Genomic DNA, 14,308 nt, shown 5'->3' with positions numbered 1-14,308 from the left:
CCGTGTAATTAAAGGTTTCGGAATTAGCATTAAAAATAAGCATACTGATACAAGCATTAGAAACGCTTGAATGAAAATTGCACAACTCTCGTTTTGAAGTTTGTTCAGATCGTTCCATGCATAATTCTCGAGGACCTTTAGAAAAACAGAAGTTTTGAAATATCGGAGAACCGATCGAATAGAAATAAAAATTGCGCCGTAAGCTTCGTTGGATATTATCATAAAAGGAAGGTGTCAGTGAGCGTTCTTTCTCCTGCTGAACAAAAATAACGAAGGAATACGCACAAATGCTTGGGGAATTTTACGCGATGAAATATAACATGTAATCTTTAAACATGACTCGAATCAACGTTGTCCTTTTAAGGACGCTATCGAACAAAATGTTAATTAACACATATAGTATGCTTCGACCATTTTTCTACTAAATTCACCGAGGTGACGAGAACACGATTTACCTTCAATTTTTCCACGTTTCCCAATATCATTTTCTTCGCCGCTTAATCGAATCAACGCGATAATAGCAGCAGATTAAGAAAAAAAAAAAGAAAAAAAAAATTGAAAGAAAAGTTCATTGTGTTAGCGAGCTGGTGCGATAAAAGGAAGCACGGTGTCAAACAGTATGTTCGTTTTGTTCTCCGAGTCCGGCGAGAAGATAATTTCCCGAGGGTTAATTCCTTCCTCGATTTCTTGAAGGTCTTAGCCGAGAAAAGGGAACGCGAAGGGCACGTTAACACTTAGCTTGAGCGACAAAGGTCCAATTCTCGGTCCCCACGGTGTCCTGGCACGACAATGGGAACAAACGCTCGATGAAAAGTACTCGGGGCTAAAGGAACGAGAATTCCCTGTCAAGGAATGGCGGGAGGAAGTGTGAGAAAGTGAAGGAGGGTAGGCGAGAATGGGCAGGGTGGACGAAGGGGTAAGAATCCGTGGAGAACAGGGATGCAACGAGGCTGCAAGTCAGGCGAGAATCTAATTTCCCGAGACAAATCCTTAAATGTGCCCTGGAGCCTGGCTGGAAGGCGCGAGTCGAGCCAGCAGCTGGAATGAGCTCGCGTCTAGCAGCCGCGACGACGACCTTTAACTTGGTTCGCCAATTTTGCATCTCCATAACCTCGCGAGAACGCGTCATTAAGTTCATTCACGCGGGAAACGCGGTGAATCGAAAGCACGATCCGCTGCCACGTTATCCAAGGAATGTAAAATTTTGCGATAAAACAGTTACGCCCGACTGAAATTCTCCCTCCCAACTGTATTTCCGACTTTCGAATTTCCGGTTAATGCGAATATTGTTCCGTAATTGGAAGGTGCATTCTTAAATGTACGAACAGAAGCCTGATTTTCGGGAATTTCAGCTTATACGTAAGGTATACGACTGATAATACGTGCGTGAGTTATTTGAAAATTTGTCCTCTTGGCGTATAATGAAAACGTTTGCACGTGAAACAACGAATTCACGGTTTCAAGAACTTTTCAAACCACTTATGTATTTCTTTTCGTATCATGCAACAATTCGTAATCTTTGGATCCACGTCAAACGTATTGTTATATTCAAGATTTTAGCGTTAGATTTTAACGTTTCTCGTATGATTTCAGTGCTGAATCTACCACGTAACATTCTTCCAACGTCGTAAAATGTTAATACGTAATATCTGTTAAATTAGCATAATGAATTAATCATCTGTTTCTTTCATTTAGCGATAATATCTAATCTGATATTGCGGACGATATTTATAGTATAAATTTTCTATCGTTCTGATCGTTAGGATGTGATACGACTTTCCATAGGAACGATCGGGATAAACGAAATATGCCAGATCGTACAATCAGGCTAAAGAGAACACACTCGATCGAGCATCAACAGAGAGGGCGTGTCGAATAGTGTTGCAAGGATACATATAGGCAACGACGACAACGAATGGTGTACTTTTGGGCCCAATGGCATTTCTTTGTTTCTGTTCTGTATTGCAGAGTGCATGATGGACGACGGGAGCACCAGTGCCATCTTCTGGAAGTAGGAGGCACCGGTGGCGGCCGCTGAAGGTAACTTCGACTTCCAGGAGATAGCTAGCTTCCTTCCAGTACCTCTATTCTTCTTCTCCGCAAATCGGCAGAAGGAGAACTTCTCTAAGAGAAAAAAGAAAGAAAAGAAAACGAATTTTCCTCTCTCATCACGCCATCACCGCTGATTCAGCCAGCACAGCTCGCCGCAAAGTTCATTTTGCTGCTCGCTAGTGTTTGACCCACAAATCCCGGCATTCCTTTACGAACTTCCCGTCCCTTCTTCTTCTACGCTACTCTCCAATTTCTTAACCCGACGCACAACCGGCATATATCTATCAAAATTCCGAATATTTCCGCAGGAAAAATATATTTTCCGTCTGGTCGAATTTTTCTCAAAATTACAAATTTTCCTTTCGATAAAAATTGACAAATTGGCTTTAAAAGCACCGGTCATGATTCATGGACGTATCTCGCATTTGTTGCCAATCGTTTTTTCCATTTTTCGTTTTTACGATAAAATTTTCTGCTCCTCGCGTGCATCTTAAATAGCGCAGATCTTTTAGAAAAAAAAAAAAAAGATATTCCTACCATTCGATTTTCGCGTAATTCGATCGATGGACGTGTCTTCCGCCGAAGACCATTCTCCGTTTCGAACTGCCGTTCCGTTCTTCCTAATCCATTTCATCCAAAAACACGGATATACAACGTGATACACTATAAGGTATTATAAATGATGTGCGTGCCCTTTCACATGCGTGAACCTTTATTTAGTAGCCGTAAACTTGTCGTTCGTGTTTTTGTTCTAGTTATTGCGCACAGGCGTTATCACACTGTTCAAACCTCGTTATCGCGGTATCCGCGTGGATGCTCTTAGAATCCTTGAATATCCCGTAAATTAATCTGGCCAGTCATTCCGCTTATTAAGGGAAGAAAGAAAATTAGTTTGAAAAAATGAACGATGTCTAGTGCGATCTTAGAGCGTCTACCGACCGTATCATACAGAGAACCTCTTTTTTTATTCCGAAGGCCGAGTATGTCGTGTACCTCGTAAAATCCAGGCTCCTTAATTAATTCCAAATCCAATTTCACCTTATCCGTTCGTATGGGCAACTACCTTAAGCGTATATATATATAGACAACGTATATATATACACTCTATACCGCTCTTTACAGCTATGACCATAAAATAGTGGCTCGCTCGTTGGATGTGTTGTCTCGTTCGTTGTCGATGTGTTTTTTATCACCTTTGTAAATATTTTCTGATTATGATGTCAGCTACGTTTCTCTTATTGTATTACTTAGATATGATTCTATATGAAAACTTTTTTACCTCCTTCCTCCCTTCCGATCCTCCTACCGTGTTCCCAAAAAAATCTTCATCAATTTCCTATTTGCCACGTCTTTTGTCACGTAGTCCCAGTCGATTTTGCACACCTACGATTACTTATTATCATTATTATACAGGGGTACACGTACACACAGGATACACATTCAGTGCAGATATTTCTAAGAAAGAACATTTTTATATCACTATCGACTGTTCAATTGATTGGTCTATATCGACGGACAAGGCAGGAAAAAAAAAAGAAAAAAAGAAAAAGATGAAAATTTTCAAAAATTTGCAAAAATTTGCAAAACCAGACTTACCGAATTCAGACGGTCATAAGTCGTATTTGCACAGAATTACGTCAAATGAATCGCTAAACTTTAGAATGGTAATATACGTACATACGAAAGCAAATTGTTTCCCTAGCTTAGTAACTAAAAAGGACCTTTGTATTTGGTAATTTTATAAGATATATTTTTCTCATTTGTCAGTAGTGTAATTACCATATACATGTCTATTTAAGAAAACGATTAAATTAATTAAATTTTCCTTTTTTGCGATATAAATTTTACAAAGTGATATTCGATCTCCATTGTTCGGATAATGTGTTATAATCTTTTCTATCTACTAAATGCGCGCAATTATCGTTCTTGCGAGTAATAGCATTATAAATGTGAGTCATGCATTTTACGTAAAAATTGCTAGCAATCGATTAGTAGTATTAAACTTTTAGTACATTCAACGATCGTTATCGCGTAAATTTACAATGATTAAAAGAAAACAACAATAATATTTTCAATAAGTTTAATCTTTCCTCGCAATCGGTCGAGTCTACGTGACAAATTAGAGACAGCTATAACTTGGAAAGAAACGTTCCTTCTACATAGGTCCTTTTTAGATTTTTCGAGTAAATAGATGCAGCTATCAAAAGTTTAGCGACCAATCGTACAATTACTTCCTACATATTTTTGCAGCTAGTTTACGCAGTAAAAGAAAAAGTAAAGAAACGGAGACATAATCAGGCCCAAATGTGCTCCAACGAAATAACAAATATCACCGGGATTATAGGTCTTGCGTACAAGTTAGAAATAGCTGCAGATTGATAAAAGAATAATAAATAAGTGGCGTGTGACCCTTTATAAGCGATATGTTAACCTCAGCACCACGCGGAACACACTGGTTGGTGGTATTTATTAAATTGTGCGATACGATTGCGTATAGCGATTAAGATTGCTATTACCGAGATACAAACTGCTCGCAAATCTAAGCGTAAACAGTGTATCTACGCTGAAACGTATTCGTGAATAATACCTTTCTAAAGAGCTCGGAAGACGAATGTTAATTTGGAAAGTACCAAACCACCGCCTAGAAGTTCCGCTCGTAGTTGAGTTGCTTGTACGCCCCATCTGGTTTTTACGCGAATCCCGTTTTTTCTACATCTGTTTCTTCGGCTTGTGGTGTAGGACGTAGGATTGAAATTGGTTGAATTAATTTTAATTTCCTTCAATGTCGTTATTTTTTACCTTCTAATTCCCGTTGAAATACATTATTCGTCTCTGTTCACACGTGTACGTCGTGCTACATACCAATGTCAGTATTACGAACAATATTTTATTATATTTGTCATTTTATATCCGTTACGTATACCCGTATAGTGAACGCATATGTGTATACATATACATTCCTAAATGTAACGAAATGTTCGGCCGTTTACAGGCTATCGCGTAAATTTTCATATAACACAGATCGTATATGTATATATCTGTATACATATAAATATATATAGATATACATATGTATAGACATGTATATGTGTATCTATATAACCCTTATCTCCTTCCCCTTAGGATGGTGGATGCTGGTGTAACCGTGTAACTTTGTCGTTTTCGGTGTTAGCCGCAAAATCTCTTTTTAATGCCTAAAAAGCGCTATAAGCGAAATCGACCTCGATCCTAAAGCACACACTAACGTATTTCTTTGTATTTTTTCTCTGTTCTCTCTATTTCGACACGCGGCCGACCCGCAGACAGAAAGCTGTTCGTGGGAATGCTCAGCAAGCAACAAACAGAAGACGATGTCAGACAGTTGTTCACTGCCTTTGGCACAATAGAGGAGTGTACCATCCTCCGAGGACCCGACGGCAGTAGCAGAGGTGAGTAAAAAGAGTATCATTTATCTTTGAGTTTTCACACGGTTCCGTGCCCAGAGGAGACCGAGTGTTTTTGATTCGACTTTCAATTCTACTGAAAATTTTACATTCGAATATTTGATTACGGCAAGTAGAAGTTTGTCCTGAATTCTTCGCGCTCCGATCGTTCGCAATTATTTTTCTCGAACCGAGCAACAGAGAATAACTCTGTTGTTTAGCGAACGTTTTAAGCCTATCGGATACAAAGATAGTAGATATATTAGAAATGAGAAAAATAAGAAACTAAGATAACGGTATGACGATGTTATAAATATTCTGTACACCGCATCCTAAACCTGCAACATATTTTTTCTTTAAATTGTGAATTTAAACGCGTACTTAAAAATTTGTACCGTATCGCTTTTGTACTCAGCCTGCGCGTAAACCAATGAGAAGACTTTTACAATCGGTATTTAAAAGTAGACAGAGTCTTGATCAAAGAATAAAAGAAAGCAAGAGACTTCTTTGTAATTTTATCGTTTCATCTTTTCATTACGCACGGTGAAATGAATTTCGTTATACGGCTGTGATGAGCCGCAGACCTTGTATCTCGCAGTATTTCCAGGCAACCGTACCTAGCACTGAAAAGAAGATGCATAGGTAGAAAAGAATAAAATTGATGGTAAAGATAAGCCAAGTTCGAAAGGTTCGTGGCGAGGGGACAGTGCAACGAATAAACAGTTATCCGAAAGGAAGCAATTGCCTCGAAGGGGTATCTCACTCGTGCAATTTTGATATCGATGCAGGACAGAGAAAAAAGGGTGATTCGAGCACGATGGTATTTGAAGATTTGCTGCTACTGCGATGTTTATACCTGCTCCAGTTGCGAGATGGAAAGAGCGAGATTCACGGATCGGTAAAGATTGCCTCTGAAATGATGAACTGCAAAGGAAAGGAAAGAGAAATCGGAGGAAACTCGGATGGTGCAGGAAAGGCAATAATTTCCGCTGGACGAGCCAGTGAAATTTAAATATTTTCGTATAAAAATGAAGGCCATGAGAAATGGGATGTCGGTCGAGTTTCTAGAAGGTTTAACAGCAAAGGAGAAGCAATCGAGCAAAACGATTAAAGCCAGGATATAAATAGCGAGGAGGAGATATAAGAAAAGAAGAAGTAAGAAAGGGAACAGGAGACGACGCGACGGAACCAAGTAAGTACGAGTTACAAGAAGACGTAAAGGACGGGGAGGGTTAAGCGGACAACCGGGCAAACAGGTGCGAGTGTAATTAAATTCCAGGTTGAAAGTAAATCTTACTTTCAACAGTTAATAAGATTTTGATTCGCAGTCGATGACGTAACGTAGCACCGATCGTCTTTGGAAGGAACCGAAAATTTGAAATGCGACGGGATCCTCGGTAGAAGAGATAAAGGCGCGGTACTTGAGGAAAGACCCTTGCGACGTTCCATGACACGCTGCGCTCCTTTGCTTTACGAAGACCGAATCTCCTGTTCTCCCGTCTCTCTCTCTCTCTCTCTCTCTCTCACCCCGCCTTCGTCAGTTTTCTCTGTCTCCGTCTTTGTCTCTGCCTCCCTCTCCACCTTTCGTTCCTTAGACCCGTAGTATCGTAGTCTGCGTACCGTTACCTTCGAGTCTTTTGGGGTCTTTATCGAAAAACGGAACGACGTTGCTTCCGCTTTTCAAGCTCTTTAATTAAAATTACACGAACGCAAAACATCATTGCGTTTCTTCGGATTGATCGGTAGCCTGGAACATTTCGCCGGTCGCTTACAAGGATTGCTAGTAATTTCAATGTCGACGTTTATTTCGCGATAAAAGGATGTTAGAAAAGGAGACTCGATCCGTGAATAAAACTTCACAGCGAAATTGGTTTCATGGATTAATGAAACGGCGCGATAGACATCGATCGATACATTCTTTTCAATCGGAGTAATTAAGCGTTAGAGAATTCTGGAAAAATTCATTTCTCTCTGCCCCTCGTGCCAACTGTTTGATAATTTATCGATATTTGATCGATTAAAGCCCAAGCGTAAACATCGCCAAGATACAATTTCGTGCGTCTAAAATAAGAAAAGAATCTTCTCGGACGCCTGATATATTTAACAGTTGGGAATAAAGTTGCGTTAATGAATTTAATTGCTAACATCCTTAAACGTCTGTAGCCAAGTTTCGATGGGCTGGATACGGTTTCTAGAGCGAAAGGTACCGATCGCTTATTCCCTGCAACTCTACCATTACATCCCTCGTCCTGGTTCCGTCCTGACGGAAACTTTCCGAACACGCTTCATCACCGGTCGCTTGGGTTCGCTCGAGTTTCATAACTAGCTAATCCGTTACGTAATAGAGAGATCAGGAAGATCTCTCCTCTAGGACTTCATCTGTATATCGCTTTAGGTCTACCGCAACAACCGGTAGAGATGACGTATAGTATCCTAATCGTAAGCGAGCTTTGTTTCAACTACATTCGACCAAAGTTTTATTTCTCTGCGGAGTTTATTCGTCGATAATTATTCGTAAGAAAATAGTCATCGAAAGGGAAGCAAGAAAATATCTACGAGAGAATGTAAAATTAGGAATTATAAGCGCTTAAGCGCGGCAAGTATCCTTCCGTTTCCTAGATTTTGTTAGACAACATCAGCCGAGAATTACAGTCTCCTCGAAAGTTATTGGCAGTCCTTTCTTTGTTTTCAAATAACTTCCCTTATCGGATGATACTACCTAGATTGGTAGTTCGAAAGGTAGCAAAAGACTTCTCGGTAACGAGGAGTTTAAGAAGGGAATTCGGTTCGACGACTTTATGGAAAGACACGACGATTGTCTTCGTCATCGTTCAGGCGGTCCGCATTCCACCAATGCCGCCATAGTAACGACAGACTCTTCGTCCAATTATTTTTCCCTCGCTTCGAAACATTTCAACACCACTTCAGCGAGCGAACTCGTTCTATTTTCTCGTTTCCGTGCCAACCTTTCCTCGCCTTGTTCCGTCTTCTCTCCATCCCTCTTTCTTCCTTTCGTTTCGTCTCTTTTCAATTCCTTTCGACTTCGTTTTTCGATGTGCACAGGTCCCAACCGGGCCGTCCCCTTAACGCGGACCTCCACAGCTCGCATTATTTCAATTGTACGAGCAGCAATAATTCACCGCGCTAAGAAGATTATAAAATGTTTATGAATAATGGAACGAAATACTATTTGAAGCGGGTCCAAGGGTGCTTCTCTACACCCGGAGCGCGGGAGGGTTCTACGATGAGGTACTACCAACGCTAAAGCCAATAATGCTACGGAGCTACCTTTGAAAACGGGGAGGTGAACTCCTCTGTATCCGCGTATCCGCTTATTGTAGCACGCTATATCGTAAACGTTAAACGAATATTCGCGCAACAGAACAATTCCGTGTATTAACTTGTAATAACATTGCGTGCTTGTATTTTCAATTCCCCTTCCGTTTTGTTGGCAACCTTCACCAACCTGCTATTCATATCTCACCTCTCGACCGTCCACCGGTATTATATCATTTCCAAGTAGCTGTCATCGTCGGAAGACGCAAACAACGGGATTACATATTTCCTTCTTCCTCCTTTGGCCTCCACTATTTCATTGTTTATTAACAATAATTCCGTTTGACGGAGATGCTTCTCTCCGATATCGTTTGATCAGAGCTTCGCGATCCTTCTCTATCGCCACTTCGCCTACTTGAAATAAATGATTACTGAAAATCTTCGTGATGATTTGTTGCGAGTTTTCTAATCCATTTTTCTTGATAAAACGTCGAAATCGACTATAACGTAGATACGTTGATTGGTTGCGTCTTCTCGCGAATTTTCACGATCAATGTTATTTCTTATTTTATAACCGGTCATCGATCGAAACGAAAACGGTTGTTTTTTCTTTATTTTTTTCTTTTTTCTTTTTTTCCTTTCAACAAGTATGATGTGCCAGGCGGGAAAGCATTTTCAATAACTCTCGTTCGCGTTTGATCATGTGACGTCAACGGATTAGAATGGTCCCGTTAACGACATTACTGACAGGAAATATGACAAATCAATAATTTCCTCGATCTAGCATTTTATGAGGGAGTATTAAACGGGCGATAGTTATCGATGATTAATCGTTCTCCTGTCACCTGCACGGGTTCGTCCGTCTGTTGAATGTATCGTGTCTTAACACGCATAACCAATTTGGAATTTTCCCTTTAACGCAACCATCGATGGAACTATTGTATCTCGTGTCTTAAAGTCGCTTCTTTTATTTTTTGAATCGTATAAAACTCACGACCTTCGAACAAGTCTCTGGAAGCTAAATTATGACTCTATTTTTGGCTGAAAGCTGTCGAATCGGAAAGAGAACGTGAGATAGGGTACTGGCTTGAAAAATCACTTACGTAAAAGGATGGAACGCAAACCGAATAATAGCCATTATACCGAATAGAACATCGTATTACGATTACTACGACTATTAAGGGAATAAGCAAGAACGCGCAGTAACGTCGATCAATCGATGTAAGCGTGTTTCGATATAAAAAGAAGCTCGTTGATATAGAGACAGAGCTAGCGACGAAAATTCATTCGCACTCTCAGTCGTAACTTTAATTCGGCAAATTGGTATAAGCATAACGCGACGGAAGAGCGAAAGACAGATACCTGGCGATATTTCAAATGCCACGAGAAGGACACTAAATCAAAATGATGCCGCGAAATCGCCGGAAATCCAGACGCGGTAGCTTGAATGCAGACACACGAGTCCAAACGGTAAATCACGGGCAGCCTCGTCGAGTGGCTGTCGGAGAGTCCTGGTGCCTGGCTCTCGTCGTACGAAGCATTTATTAATCGCTCAGTTCCTAAATCCCGTGGCGCAGCTGGGCTCGAAATGTCTGTACGTATTGCAAAGTAAAGCGCGTGAGAGGGGACGCCGGGTCCTCTGGGAGAGGATTAGGTCGGACATATTGAGAGCTTCCACCCGAAAGCACCCTCCTTCTCGAGTTCCAACCCCTGTTGGAAAGGAGAGTGCAAGCTGAACACCGTCCGAACTGCTTATACAAGGAAAATTGTGGCTTTGCTGGCGTAAACACGCTACTATGTCGGACACTTCGCATAATTGTAAACCATGTTTGTCCTGATAACGTTCTATTACCGATACACCCTGTTTTCTATTTACCCCTGCACTCACATCGATTGTTTGATCGGATAATGCATTACTCGATATTACTTCCGTTTGTTCGTTATGAGTCACGATTACCGTGTACGATGTTAATTACTTCGATCGTATATTCTGTATACGATCGTTCCATCAAAGATAGATTCGTCATTGGTCTACTATGGATCTTTCTCGACGACTTAAAATTTTGAAGTCCTATTTGGCTATAATACGCTTTGATATCGTTGCATAAAGATACTTTCACAGTTTCTCTCGCGTCTCTGCCGCTTCGCGTAGTCTTCCGAAGTCAAATCACTATTTTCTGGATAGTTGGAATAAACCAATGACATTCGATAGTTGGCTAACTCTTAATCACGTCGCCAACCTCCAACTCGTAAATATTTCTTCTGGTCAAAAGTAAAATAACGTTCGGCTAATTGCCTTGATGAGTCTTTACGAGATACCGACGCTAACAATAACTCGTACATCGTACACGCAGCGCTCGGTTACTTAGATATTTAATCCGATAGTTTATTTCCGTCATTCGGTCCTCGCGATGTTCATACATATATTAAATCGTATTCAAAGCCGAAATAAATGTACACGCGGTATTTAATAACAGTCTCTTCCCAAGTTTAAATACTATTCGGTGATATGGAATTTATTTCGCGATTTGTTTACTAAAACGAAGAAAAAAGAGTATCCCGTCGCTGACAAACAAATTCATTCGTCGCTTAAATGAAACCTGTCAGTCGCTCGTATCGTTGATTAAATAAATTTCTGCTTATTACGTTATCAAATTTACGAGAAATTAAATCCCATATAAAACAGGATAAAAAGAGGCGGCCGGTAATTAAAATTGTCTTTGATTTAATCGCAAGTTTTTAATCACTTCACCGGCCCGTATAATTCCACTTGGTAATCCAGCATTAGCATTTCTAAAGTTACGACAAGTTTTTAAATGGAAAAGATATTTAAAATCCAAGCTGATTCGAACTGTTTGCAATTTCGATGAGATTTGTCAGCAGACGGTGCTTTACGATAACGCTTTTGATTTACCGTTCCCATGTCGGATGTCGTACCCGCTCGTGATAAATCAATAACGGTCCACTATGTTATTTCGTAAATTTATTCTTCCACCGAGTGGAACATCGTGATCATAGGTGTGTCACACGAGTTCCGTTTCGAAGGTAATGGAAACGAACGGCGAGAATTTCAAGAGGACTGGCTGAGTAAATGTCGCGTAAGCAATTCGCGTGACCAACGGATTTCTTACGGCAATACGTTTTGTTTTAATATCAGAAACCTTTCATTTAACGATTATCAAATAGCATCGTGTTTCGAGTCACGCGAAACGTGCGAAATCTGATAAAAATCCCAGCCACGTCATCGAACCGCTCCCGACGTTGGCAAAAACCTATTAACATCGAATAGGGTTAAATCGGTGGACGATGGTCCAAATGATACCAAGCTTGTTTGGCACTCTTTTACGTTTTCGCGTGCGTGGATAAAAATATCACATTAAAAGTTCTACGTACTCTTCTTCGCGGAAAACCGCGTGAAAGAATAAAACGATTTAAATAATTCGTTATCTCAACTATTAATAACTCCATCTCGCACGCGGAATATATGAAAATTACGAATTCGTATAACACAAAAATCTAAATCCCGATTGATCAATTTTTTATCGTTGTTTATACGTATACATGAAATTGGATTAACATTTTGTAACGGAAATTAATGCAAAACACATAATATTAATATTCCATATATTTTGTCGATAAACAAATGTTTTTAAAAACATTAAAGCGTGCAATTTCTATATTTAAACAGCTTTTTTAAAATATAAAACACTATGTGACGTATACGTTCGATTTTAATTTTGAACGCCTTTTTATTGAAAAACAAACTACACGGTAAAAAGATGAAATATTGTTCTATTGTAGACTGTTTCATACATAAAACTCGTAAAAATCGACGCTTTTCTTTTCAGTCGCGCTTAGTTTTATTTCTAAAAGAAAAAATTAGTTTACTTTTCTAGGTCACCCTGTATATCTCATTCGATAAAGTTGACACGTGTAAATGTCATCGACTTCTTATTAAGTTCAAAAAATATTTTTTAAGATGAAGATACATTTATAAAGTGCAATTTAGTTTCCTTAACGATAGAAATAGTTAATAGAGTGTGTGTCGCTACTTCATTTCATGATCATAATATATTTATTATAACCTTCAGCTACTATCGTTCGATCATACATGACCTATGACCAGTTTCAACTATGTTTTCAAGATAGTAAGCGTGATTTACCTGTACTTCCTTGACCTATAATATTTACAAAATAAATTATAATCGATAATCACATTTTTTTGACAAAAATATTCTTTACTGTCTGTACAAAACGATGCTAGTTATACAATCATCTATAATTTACAGTTATTTAAAACGTGCTAACAAAGAAAGTTAATCGAACATGGAAATCAGCTCTGAGAACGTAATGTTTGCCAATTACAGTATTCGATCTCTTGAAAACTAAATCGAGTGTTACTCGTTTGAAGAATCGAGCATCGACCGAAAAACGGTGCCGAGGTTCTCCGCAAGCAGCTTTCACAATTGATGTAAATAACCTTAATGTTATTAAGGAAAAAGCAAAGTAATGCCTTTCCCCAAAAATAGCTTCTATAAAGATCGAGTTTTATAACTTCGAAGTATTACTTCTCAAATTTCATTTACCAGGCAGATGACTCCTCCCTTGTAAGTATCATACGGTGACTTTTGGACGAGAATGTACCTTTCCATTTAAAGTATTTCTCCTCTGTATCCAGTAGGTTTGGACGACGTTGTCTCTAGTCAAGGACATATAATTTTCTCGTTTCAGGATTGCAGATCTTCTGCATGGCCGAGTTTGAAAGCAGAATTCTTTTGTTCGCGCAGCTAGCAGCGCGAGATGCTGCTACTAGCTACCAGTTTTAATGTTCTTACGTTAATACGATCCCACGAGACCGTGGATGGAAGACGATCGGTGAATAACGAGGGAGGAGGTTGAATGGACACGTGGTCCGTTGGTCGAATGAATATATCTAACCTCGCGTCAAAAGTTTTGTCAATATTCGCGAGATTTTCGCTCGGTGTCGCTCGTAAGAGGGATCAACGGATGAAAAGGGAGACGGAGAAAAAGTTATAGGTACCCTAGTTCCCTTTCGCACGGCAGCTTTTGCCCGTCAACCGTAAATACACTATATTGCCCATAAACCTTTACAGTCGTGCATTACCCATCCCGATTCGATGTGCCCCTCCCAGCTCGTTCAGCTTTTCGTTCTGCGTTATCGAATAACCGACGTTGGTCGGCTTAACCAGAACGTTTTAAAGCATCACTTCTTCCGCTTCTCCGATTTTTACTTCGTCTTCTGCCTTTCGCCGCATGTCCATTTTTATAAACATTCGATCTTTCGTTCGTAGCAAACTTATGTTATAATACAATTACAGTTTTGTCGATTGTTCCCAAGTTTCGTTTCGATATTCCCCAGCAATCGAAATAAAACTATGTTGTATGTGCGAAGAATGTAACCGAACGATTGAAATCAATCGGCAATCTTGCCGTGTACTGTTTATTAACTGTGTTTTGTTAGTCGAATAGTGAAAACGTCAGGAATATCAGGCAATAGTAAAACATGGAAAAATATTGCGAGGCGCAACACACTACAA

General features: G+C 39.7%; 1 protein-coding gene across 20 annotated transcripts in view; it reads left to right on the top strand.

Moving 5' to 3' along the window:
* The window catches only part of LOC117208878 (CUGBP Elav-like family member 4), a 535,997-nt gene that overhangs the window by 474,329 nt on the left and 47,360 nt on the right, over positions 1-14,308 (top strand). For 13 of the 20 annotated variants that reach the window (XM_033450368.1, XM_033450366.1, XM_033450364.1 and 10 more), the window contains one exon: positions 5,355-5,480. The exons of 2 other annotated variants lie outside the window; for them this stretch is intronic. In XM_033450368.1, coding sequence (XP_033306259.1) covers positions 5,355-5,480 — 126 coding nt within the window. Of the gene's footprint in view, positions 1-1,968; positions 2,041-2,578; positions 2,723-5,354; positions 5,481-14,308 lie in introns of those variants that run through there. 5 more of the 20 variants (XM_033450372.1, XM_033450373.1, XM_033450375.1 and 2 more) reach the window with 2 other exon arrangements.

This window comes from Bombus bifarius, unplaced genomic scaffold (assembly GCF_011952205.1).
Source record: "Bombus bifarius isolate JDL3187 unplaced genomic scaffold, Bbif_JDL3187 scf7180000008163, whole genome shotgun sequence".
NCBI classification, from domain to species: Eukaryota; Metazoa; Arthropoda; class Insecta; order Hymenoptera; family Apidae; genus Bombus; species Bombus bifarius.
The sequence above is the reverse complement of the archived record's forward strand: the minus strand, read 5'-3'. Positions and strand labels throughout refer to the sequence as shown.